We start from the raw sequence: 11,832 nt of genomic DNA on the forward strand, positions 1-11,832 counted from the left end.
GGCATCTATGAATCTATGAATACTGACAAGTGCAGGGTGCTGCACTTGGGCAGTAGTAACCAGCAGCACACTTATAAGATGGGAAACTCCCTTCTTGAGAGCAGGGAGGCAGAAAGGGATCTTGGAGTCATTGACTCCATGAACATGGGCCAATGTAGGGTCACGGTTGGCAGGGCTAACCGGACCCTATCATGCATCCAGAGGTGCATCTCAAGTAGGGCCAAGGAGGTGATCCTCCCCCTCTACGTGACATTGGTCAGGCCACAGCTGGAATACTGTGTCCAGTTCTGGGCACCCCACTTCAAGAGGGATGTGGACAACATTGAGCGGGTCCAGAGGAGGGCCACCCGCATGATCCGGGGACAGCAAGGCAGACCCTACAGTGAGAGGCTACAGGACCTGAACCTGTTCAGCCTTCACAAGAGAAGGCTGAGGGGGGACCTGGTGACCGTCTATAAACTCACTAGCGGGGACCAGAAGGGTTTGGGGGAGACCTTGTTTCCCCCTACCACCACCCGGGATAACAAGGAATAACGGCCACAAGTTGTTGGAGAGTAGGTTTAGATTGGACATCCGTAAGAACTACTTCACAGTTAGGGCGGCTAGAATCTGGAACCAACTTCCAAGGGAAGTGGTGCTGGCTCCTACCCTGGGGGGCTTTAAGAAGCGGCTCCATGTCTACCCGAATGGGGTCATTTGAGCCCAGTTTTCCTCCTGCCCAGGCAGGGGGTCGGACTTGAAGATCTACAAGGTCCCTTCTGACTCTACTTCTATGATCTCAGCATGAAGCAGGTCCCTGGCACAGAAAAAACTCAAATACAGAAAGCTGTTAAACAATAACACGGGGCAAACAATTTCGCAAAGTTGTAGACAACTGAAAATATGGTCTTAAAATGGGAGATTCTGTGTTCCAATGATGAAAGGACTCTGAAATAGCTTGGGCTATGTTATACTAAGACAGTGTTTATTAAAAGCCCACTGAACTGTGGCTTTCAGGTGGTAAGAAGAAGCTGACTGGATTAAGACCCCCTTGAGCCCAAACAAACATTTAACATTCACAAACTAAACAATAATATCATTTAAATTGGATTAAATTAGCCTTAAAGGAGATTTACATACAACTAAGTTTTTTTTTCACTATTCAAAAACCTGAAAGTGACACAGAGGAAATAAAATATACATGATTAACATAGAGATTTTATTCCATATGTACAGAAGCTTCCAAACAAAGCCAACTGGCACAACGGTTGTCTAAGCAGAAAGTGTTAGACAGGAACTGTCTTTGCTGGTTTTGCTTCGTCCACACGAGCATCCAACCAGCGAAATCTGCGGTGACGGCGCAGAACTTCAATTGCCTTTTCTTCTAACGGAGTTGGTTGAATGCCCAAGTCCTCAAAGCCGAGAAGATCAGGGAGCTTCTTGTCTGTTGTATGAAACTTTAAAACAAAGCAATAAGAACAAGTTTGCCAGACAGAATAGGCAGACCTATATCATTATTTAGCTATTACAGGAAATTTATCATTCACGTTCTAAATATTACTGAGCTCTCCTTATTCTCTTAGGGAAATAAACTGGTATGGATCACAGCACTGGAAACAAACTTCAGTGAGTTGCATGCAATTTGCTGCAATTGCCACAGTATCACTAAATCCTGAGAGATTCACCTTTAGCCAGTTGGATCTTAATTTGCAAAATCCCCTTTAGCAAAAGCTGCTGGCATAAGATAGTTCCCCTAGGAAAGACTTACGTGGCATACTGCAGTATATCATGTGCCCTACCCACAAAGAATTAAAATAATGATGAACTTGCATTCACAAGAGCATATCTGGGTTGGAAGCTTTTCTCTTGCACTTTGACAGAGAAATAACACCAAACAACTAGTTTGGGACTTTTTATTGAGCTCACAGCCCTGTACTCATTCTGTTACTGATATGATCTACTAGTATTTAGCTGCCTGGTCCCACCTCTAAGGGCTGATGAAAAACTGTGTCAAACCAAAGCTCCCCAGTGCTTTAGGTTCAAATCTAATTACTCAAGGACAGGGCTGTTAAGAGTATTCTATAACATCGCTGGCTAACTGGCAGATATGGCCCCTGAGGGGCTTATGTGCAACACCAGGGCTCCTGGTCTGGGTGCCACTCTCCCCTTTCCTCTTCCACTGCTACTAGAGCCCCTAAGCTTCCCCTCCCTCCTCCAGCTTCTGCTGCCTGTTCACAGAGCGGAGGGAGCCTGTGCCTAGATGGCAAGTAGGAAAAGACTGTGAAGAGTAGAGGCACCAGTCCAGAACAGTAGGAATTGCCTGTGGCATGATGGGGAGGCCATACAGTGCATCTCTGCAGTGTGTGTTTTTGGGGGGATGGGACACTGCTCTGTGTGCTTCTGTTGGGGGCAGGCAGGCAAGGGCTCAAGGAGCTCATGTGGCACATTAGTGACTTATATGGCATGGCGGCAGTTGAGGTACACATGATCCCTGGCAGCTGAGGTTAGATGGCCCTGTTCTACCTCTTCCCAATCTTTCATTTCCCAGATCGTATCCAAGTTTGAACTTAAGGTCACAAACAGATAAAGACATTCTGTTAGTTTAGCAACTCTGGGGTTGATTGAGCTAAAGAAAGGGCACCCCTGAGTATGACTGCTGCTCACAGCTAAATACATTAAAACCCCATTTAAGATCAACATTTTTAGCTCTTCTCTTCACCAACATAGCCATAACACAGTATGCACCATTCACATTCACTTTATTTGCTGTAGCACTTCAGCCTCCCATCAACTGCACCACAGCTCCAAAACCCAGCATTAAAACGCACCTCCACTCCTGCTCAGCCACCTAATGCAGCAACTGCAGCATCAAACACTGATAAAGCTTGGCTGCTGCAGCTGCTCACCTCAAAACAGGACAACAGATGAAGGCTAGATTTGGATAAACACCAATGCTGTAGGCATCCTGCTCTGGTGTGGCCACAAGGGAACCAAAAGTAATTTAACCAACTGAGCTCAAAAGTGGGATGCCTCTGAGCTGAATGAATGCAGACTCTACAAACCAACATAGGGCAGTTTTTTTGAGGGGAAAGAGATAGTAAAATTTGGAGTATGCTCTGGACTAGCTCATGAACAGAAAAGGTACAGCTACACCTAAAGATATCAGAGTAGTTTCCAAAGAGGATAAGAAACAGTTTTTGTTTCACAGATGGTGAAACAGATGGAAGCAACTTTGTCAAGGTCACACAGTGAAAAGATCTGGGAAGAGAATCCTAGGTGTCTTATATCCCCCCCCAGACCATTCTGCCTTTAATTAAGACAGATGCTAGCCAAAAATTGGAAGACACACCTACAAAAGGTGTAAACACACAGTGGCTAACGTGCAAATGGAGTACCTTGGCTTTGGTTTATTAACACTGGCTGAAAGCCATGCTTACAGTTACAACAAGTTTAAGCAATAGCCACTTGACTAAAACCATCTCTTTTAGAGGCGTTTTTTATATGCAAAGCAATATTTTGCTTATGGGCCAGAATATCTTAGATTTCAATGTAAAGTTAGAATTTTGGTCATGCCCAATGCTGAAAGAGTTCACCTTGAGTTCTTATGTTCAGATGGTGCTGTGTTTAAGTCAATGGTCCCTCCTCCCACTATAAAAGATTTTGTTTTTAAACCATCTGCAACGTACTGCAGAAAAGACTGATATAAGTTTAAGTACAATGCAAGAAAGAATATAAAAATATGGAAAACCAAAGCTCAGTTGCTGCAACCAGGTGGATAAACCTCTAAAACAGGAGTCAGCTGTACCCCACGTATCTATTTGGACTAGCCTTCCCCTCCAGTCATGCCCATCTCTGACACTCCTCCCACACTGCTTCCAGCAGACTGTAGTTCCTTCCTTATGTTTTGAGACAGAAATGCCAACCCTGCCCACTCCTGTCCTTCCAATTCAACAGCGATGTAATCTACTCCTCAACCCACCTTCAGAAGTCTCAGCTTGCCCCTATTTCGCAACACATTCCCCTTGTTCCATGGGCTGCTAACAAGTGTAACAAATAATGCTTTTAACACTTTCCTGAAGACAATTATCTCCAATGGACATGCTCCACACCTACCCGATCCACTTTGTCTCTTGTTATCCAGGGTTCAAATGGATTCATCTCAAATAACCTGACAATTAAACTGTAAGCAAAAAGAACAGTTTAAATGAAAGTATTATCATCTTATGCAGATGCACAAAAGAAAACACAAATGAAGTTTTCAGACTTAATTTATCAATGAAATTAGTAAGAGTCTGTTCTGCATTTAGTTTTTCTAACCAGGAACTCCACTTTAGACCGTTCAAAATGACAAGCAAGGGTCACTGTGGGAGTGAAGAACGTTTAAAAAAACCCCACATGAGAAAATATTGAAATTAAATGCTGAAACATAACATTATATGTTTATCCTTGCTCAAAATCAAGTTTCTTTGCAACTTTTCTAACAGCTGGTCCTGCAATCTGAACCAGTGCATGGAGAGTTGAGCTGAGTCCTTTCTTTCATCAGTTATATGGTAACGATGCTTCTGCAGACCAATTTGCACCCATTTCCAAAGGGAGCAGAGCAAGGTTTGTTGCTGTAGAATGAGCCAACAGTACTTGATAGAGCTCAAGGGCAGGAAAGATTCCAGTTTACTCCCTCATAGCTCCATTGTCTCTGTTGTGCTAAAAGTTAATTCACTTTGCTACTGAATGACTGACTAAACAAAGGGAGACTTCACTTTGTTTTGATTTACTACAGAGGAGGCTATTCAATAATTATGCAGTGAACATGCAAAGTAGAAAGTTACCTTAAAAGACAACCACAATAAAATGGACTCTGAATTAATTTTTGGCAAAGCACAATGGTTAAAATATCTCACAAGTGTTTAAGGAAAGTCAGTCTTCAATTCCACACATTGAGCCTATAACAGTATTTAATGACCAGTCACTCTTTACACTCCTACACCATAACAGTTGGCCATCTAAGCAAAGGAAGGAATCTACTTACTGATAGATGGAACGTGGAAGTGGATAGGGACGATATATTCTGTAACTAAGTGCATAAACATATTCTACCAGGTCATAAAGGAGGTATCGATGAGGCCTTAAAAAAAAAAGAAAAAGAAGAAGTTGGGTAAATAGGCGAGGTAAGCCGTTTTATGCCTTTCTGCCTCTTATTGCAAGCATGTATGTAGATGACCCAATGTACCAAAATCTCATTTTCATCACTAATTTTAAGAGGGCAGCAAACAAAATGACTGAAAGAAGATACTGTGCTGTTTGAAACAGAAGGGTACGAGTTAAGTGAAATGAACAAGCATCGAACAGAGCAGGATGATTCATATGTTTCTTCACACATTTTATTAACAAAAGTAGCTTAGCAACACTGAACTAAACATAACCATCAGTGCAAAGCCATTGCCTTCAATAGCTTACCATGGGTAAAAATGGACCTAGTACAGTTTTCTGATGTTAGGACCGACTTGCGCATGCTGAGCTAGATCCTATTCCATCCATTAGACTTCTAATCTATACTAAGCCATGTAAACACAACCCTGTTCCACCCCTGCTCGAATCCCTGAAAATCTGTTAATGCAAAAGATGAGGTGGCTCTTCTCTTCCCCTTACTGTTTCTGAGACTTCAGCCTTCAAGTGAAGATGCAGGCTCATTACAAAAGCGAGTTCCTGGAGCAACGTGAAATAAGACTGAACTAAAGATACTTACGGTCAGATCCCATTCCATCTATTTGTTGCTTAATTGGACTTAACCACCTAATTGCAAACTTATTCCACCCCCAAGTCCCTGAGAAAAAAAACCCCCACTCAATACACCTACTTTTGTAATACTACCACCATCCTAGCTTTACGACTAGATCACAACAAGCAGCAATGAAGAGGACCAACTAATCTTTTGAATCAACCTTTTTTCAGGTACTTAGGCACTTAAGTGTGATCCTATTCCACTCTGCTTAACAGAGAGAAAGGGATCAGGGTCCTTACCTGCTAACTGCCATTGAGAGGCCTACCAAGTGAATAGGATCTGGCCTGCTGTGTCCTAACCCCCAGGGCTTTATTCAGATGGCTTGGAAGGCAAAACACTCTCTCTCACAGGTCAGCAATGTTCTGAGGCAGAGTGCCAAAAACATGTGCAATTTCAACTTCTAAGATATTAGTGCGCAAGGAGCAGATGGTGGTGGAGCTGCAAGGGGCCCGATGCTTGTTGTGGCAATGCAGCCCCAGGCCTTTCCCTGCCATCCGACCTGAGATGCGTGTGCCAAGCAAAATGCCTTTGTGTACCATGCCCTGGCACCTGTGCCAGGAGTTGCCTACCTCTGCTGTGTCTAAAAGAACTCAGTTACCTATCTTTAGCCCGTAGCCTACAACAAATGTCGGCACTATATCTGTATCCTCTACTCTTTTGTTTGACTCAATTTCCCAAAATTTCTTTGCCCAAAAACTTGCTACTGCTTGGAGGATTTGATCCAGCAGGGAAAAAGACAAGGATAAAAAGGCAAAAAAAACCAAAACAAAACAAAAAATCACTGTAGCAGAAAGTGTTTTTCTGAACGCTAACACTTCTGGGAATAGAGAAGAGATGATGATACTTCCAAAGACACACATCCACATGGCTGAATAAGAGGAATGTAAGCTACTGGAATTCCATCAGCCCTCCCTGGCAGTTCAATACCTCTCATTGCATAAATGAGCAATTTATACAGTGAGTCTCTTCGCCCTACAGACTTCTCAATTCTCTGAAATAAATTCTTAACTATATTAGTCTGAAGTCAGTCAGAAAGTGGGATAAATATACACTTCTATAAGGCTAACTTATATATATATATATATATATTATTAAGAAAGAGTGCACAAGCTTTTGTGAACCCAAGTTCATTTCATCAGATGTTGTGAAAGGACAACCTACAGCAGAGTATAAAGTGGAATAAGTGATCAGAATATAACAGGTGAAAAAACAGGAGGGATATAGGGAGAGTGGCCTGAGGGGCATATAAGCAAAGAACCCATAGGAATGAAGGGAATGGAGTGGATTCGTCACCTGGAGTCCCTTGAGTACGATATTAATTTGCTTGTACCTGGTAAGAAAGATGATATCCAAGTGTACCTGAGCAAGTTTCTTGCACAGATCTATTCTACGTTGTCCTTTCACACCATCTGATGAAATGAACTTGGGTTCACAAAAGCTTGCACATGTGCGCGCGCGCGCACACTCTTCATCTCATTTAGTCAGTCTATAACAGTATACATCTATCCTGCCTTCTGACCGACTTCAGACTAACATGGCTAAACTACCTCTCTCTACCCAAGGATAGCACCACACTGAGCCAAATGACATGAACTGCAATCAATCCATTAGGATTTTTACCTGCCACTCCCACTGATTTCACCTGGATTTGTAGTCATGGCAACTCTACCATGGATTTCAAGCCAGTGGTTCCTGTACATTGCATTCTTATAAAGCCACATAAATTCTATGCTCTACATAAAATGGTAAATGTCAACAATTTATGTCAAATTTGCCAGAATTCTATCATTACTTCTTATGAATAAATCAAGTTGTGAATCAAATTCTTAAAGCTTTTTACTGAGCTTCCCACTTTCTAAGTTAGTATCAGATTCAACCAGCATAAACTATATTCTAATTTGATGGCTAAAAATCATTTGATCTAATACTGTAGATTTTTGGGTGAGGACATTCAAATACACTACAGCTTTAGCACTTTTTTTCTTTACTGTTCCTTGCTTTTCCATTCTTCTCATTTACCTATTAAACATTTAATTGCAGCAATGCCTATCAAATAATCAGACTAGGTCCTTACTGTATTAGTCACAATATAATCATTCAGGAAGTGACTACCTGAAAGGCCTATAGTTGAAAGGACAATATATAACAAACAAAGGAGATAAACAAAACAGACCAGAGTTGAGAAGTAAGCGGGGGGACGGAAACAAGGTATCAAACAACAGGACGGACAAACTCTTTAAGTGTTCAAGAGCATTTATAACATCACTTGCCTGTCACAATTTAAACACACATCCCATAAAGTGAGGAAAGTATTAGAAAATATTTGTTTCTAAAAGTTTAGCACTTTATTTCACAACATTGTTAAACAACTTGAAATAGTTGCCAGTTGCTTCTATAAGAGGTCTTGTGAAGCTTTATTCAGTCAAAAGTTCAAAAGATGGCCTTCCTGTGCTTTTCCAAAAGTGGCCTGAACTTCAGCTTCAAGAACTGCTTATTAAAAGGCACCTCAGATATTGCTATGTTCTTGAACCTCCGAATCCTTTGCAGAAAAAACCTGACACTCTATCAAATTCCTGCCTCTGAAATCTGGGCACTGAACTCGTGGCATCTGACAGAAAGCCAAGATCTTAGACTTTGGAACTGTAAAAATATGTTTGGGCATTAGCTGACTGCTCTCTGCATTCATGTAGAAAGCTTGTCATCTAGCTAACTCCCTCCCTCCCAAAGTTGGGTCAGTTGCTCCTCCTACTGGGCCACAGCGCTGTAGTCCAACATATTTTTTCTATCCTAATAGGACTTTCTGGCTAAAGCTGAAGTGCATGCAACAGGGCTTGTCCACCTGATTACTCCCTGTATTTCTAATACCAAGAAGGTAAAATCCCCTGTGTTCCTGCTGCCTGAACAATCTTTCAAATCTGCTACTTTCTTGTGTCTACTGTGTCAATCCATCTTCCTCTTGCACTACCGTTTTGAAAAGTTAAGCATAATCTTCAGGTAGCATGACAGTTCAGGTTGGTTTCAGACACATAGCCTGGCTGCTAGGACACTGTTGCTCTTGAGTGGCTGTGTTTGAGTGCTCAGCTATAGCATCATGGAGAATGACATCATAAAATGAAAATACTAACTCTCAGTGACCTATGCACATAACCCTGGAAAGCTTACATGGTAATAAATGTCATAAACTAATGAATATGGCAAAGCAATCGAGTCATAAATAGGCTTTTTAAATCCCAAACCTAGGCTGCTAATCCTTTTTTTTAGTATGATACTGTGCAGCTTTTCAGGAGAGTGCTTTGTAAACTCAGCTACTCTTTTGTTTTGTTTTCCTTTAAAACAGTAAACTACACCAATCTCAACATATATTGTACTTAATTCTGCTCTAAGCCTCGTCGCCGATCTTATTTTTCCCTAGCATATTTCCACTTTTCCTACTAAACCACTGCCCAATTTGTTACCCTACTGGGCTCTCCCCGATGTTACCCTTAAATGCCAAACATAACCATAATCATTTAAAAATAAAGAGAAAATGAGCTATCACTACTTCATCAAGAAATTCAAAATGGAGCTGATAACCAACACATTTGTTAATTTTCAAGGAGGAATTCATAACTGACCAAAATTTTTAAATTTAAAGTGAGATGTTAAATTATACTTATCGCAGTGTTATTCAAGTGCTGGTGGTTTTCTATACTACTAAAATAATGCCTAAAAGCTCCTATTTAAAGTTACTCCACTTGCTTTGAAAGACACCCTTGACAGTATATACAGATTATGTTATTTGGTTCTATATAATGAGAGTTAGTGATTATAAGAAATGCTGTCTGCATTAAGCTTACCATAAATCAGAAAGACAAGAGATAAAATCCACAAGATAACATGCTGAATCCTATTTGCCTGTATGCTATTAGCCTTTCTTCTCCCTCTGAAGTATTAAAACTGTGAGTTCTACATGGTAAAACCTCCTATTTCTCTATATGTTCACAATACCCAATTCAAACAAAAAACCAAACTGGAATAAGAATGATGGGGGGGAGGGGGGGGGCTGGGAGGTGGGAGCAAGCAAGAAAAAAAATTCAGCCATTTTATTATAAAATGGGGGTGAAACTTGCTCAGATTCAAACAGTATGCATAATGGGATGGATAAACAGGACTTTTGTGTTCTTTACATGTGCTGTGCAGTAAAAGATAACTGTAGTACTGTTTTAAGTGCATTTAGAAACAAAAAAAAATAACCTACCCAGTCAATGTGTATGTTTTTCCTTTAGAATCAGGATCCTTAATTGCATTAATAATTGCCTTGGCTACATCAATCACCTATGAGAAATAAATACAAGTTTGGGGAACAGTAAATTTAAAAAAAGCAAATATGCATTTTCAACAAGTAATCTGAAAGCAAGAGATTTTCTTTAACGAGCACTTACATATACAGGTTGCTTCTCTGTCTTCTTGCCAAAAGCAATAAGAGGCACACCACCAAGCCTACGCATGTCTAGTAAAGAAAATATATCTGTAACTTTTCTGAATGGAATTAATAAATTAAACTATAGGGCAAATATTCAATACATTTTGCTTCAGAGCAAGTTAAAAAAAAATCCCAAGTGCTCCTATTGCCTGGATCTACTCTTTAATACATGGTGTTTAGGTCAACTGATGAGCTCACAGCATACCTTCAGTTTTCTGTTTGACTAGAGTAATAAACATTATTACTGTTTGTTCTGATTAGCAGTGCAGAGCCCATGCAGTGTTGGGAGAGGGACATAGACTCACTTCCAACTTACACATCAGTAGCCAAATTCCTAAACTGGCTGCAGAATCCTAATTCTTGCTCATGCATAAGCCATAAAGAAAACTCAGCTAAGATTCTGCAGTCCTGTACTGGAAATTAGGAATGTTGTGGCCATACCTGTAAGCTGAACTGGCTCTCTCTCAAAAACTCCAGATGAGAACAAAAAAATCTTAAAGCATAATGTCATTTTATCAGCTAGAAACTCTGAATATTTTTCCAGATCCATACAGGTCATCATTTTAAACACAGAGGTGCAGTTTTATTAGTTGACATAAATCATGTTAGCATGACAAAATGCAGAAAAGTTTTAATACAAATGTACCAATTCCTTTTGAGAGAGATATACTCCCTTCCTTCTTGGTCCCCCTAGAGGCAGTTATACAGAATACATATTGTTTTATTGTAAGAATGCATACTTGCATAATGATTCAAAAAGCGGTCTTCTCTTCCAAACATCTCAGAGGGCTTCATAATGATGGCATCTGGAAATTCCTCCCTCACTGCCAATTCTCCAACAGCCTGTCAATAAACCAACAGGAACAAAATGACACAATGTCTCATGAATTAGACCCGCTCTAAGCAGCCTGGAGTGATTTACAGTGTTGTTACTTCATAACATGGCAATCCTTCACAACATTCCAGCTACTAACTTCTGACAATATGCTACAATCCTATTTCATTTAGTCATTGGCTATGATGAATGACACATCAATGCACAGTTCTCAGGGCAAGTCACAAATGCACAACAGGCAGTTCATTACTAAATTCAAATGTAAATCAGATCTAATGTCTTCATTGGCAATAAAACAAATATCTACAGCTACACAGTTCGAGTAGGTTGACTGCTGCAATTTTCTCCCATCCACTACTGTTTAAGACCAAGATCTGAAACAGGTCATGGGACTTAGGCCCCCATTAAACTATCCAAACAGTTGACAATTACACACACACACACACACACACACTTTAAATTCAGTTTCAGCTGACCTGTCTTCAAAACGCCTGACTGACCTATATAACAAGGCCAAACCATTGTACTTTGGTCCTGGTTTTTAAACTGTTGTAGTATTGTAAGAAAGGCCACAAAAAGCCTAGCAATTAAAAAAAGAAAAGAAAAGGAAACCTCAAGGTGGGACAGAAGTCATCACAGAAGAAAGGAACAGAAAAAAAAAAAATCAGTACCTCCTAATAAGGGAGAGAGATCATGTCCTTCTATGGATAACTGTGTTGTAAGAAAGAGCTTATAATTACTGAATTTACTGGAATACAAGACAGTTCCCCACCATTT

The 11,832-nt window shown here is 40.5% G+C and overlaps 1 protein-coding gene across 1 annotated transcript in view; it reads right to left on the reverse strand.

The window, feature by feature from the left end:
- Positions 1-1,170: 1,170 nt before the first annotated feature.
- The window catches only part of NDUFA9 (NADH:ubiquinone oxidoreductase subunit A9), a 22,868-nt gene continuing 12,206 nt past the window's right edge, over positions 1,171-11,832 (reverse strand). Inside the window, exons 6-11 of the mRNA XM_025209115.1 lie at positions 10,961-11,063; positions 10,180-10,247; positions 9,996-10,072; positions 5,006-5,101; positions 4,093-4,159; positions 1,171-1,436 (exon numbers count right to left, since the gene is read on the reverse strand). Coding sequence (XP_025064900.1) covers positions 1,266-1,436; positions 4,093-4,159; positions 5,006-5,101; positions 9,996-10,072; positions 10,180-10,247; positions 10,961-11,063 — 582 coding nt within the window. The 3' untranslated portion in view covers positions 1,171-1,265. The remainder of the gene's footprint in view (positions 1,437-4,092; positions 4,160-5,005; positions 5,102-9,995; positions 10,073-10,179; positions 10,248-10,960; positions 11,064-11,832) is intronic.

This window comes from Alligator sinensis, unplaced genomic scaffold, assembly GCF_000455745.1.
Source record: "Alligator sinensis unplaced genomic scaffold, ASM45574v1 scaffold177_1, whole genome shotgun sequence".
NCBI lineage: Eukaryota > Metazoa > Chordata > Crocodylia > Alligatoridae > Alligator > Alligator sinensis.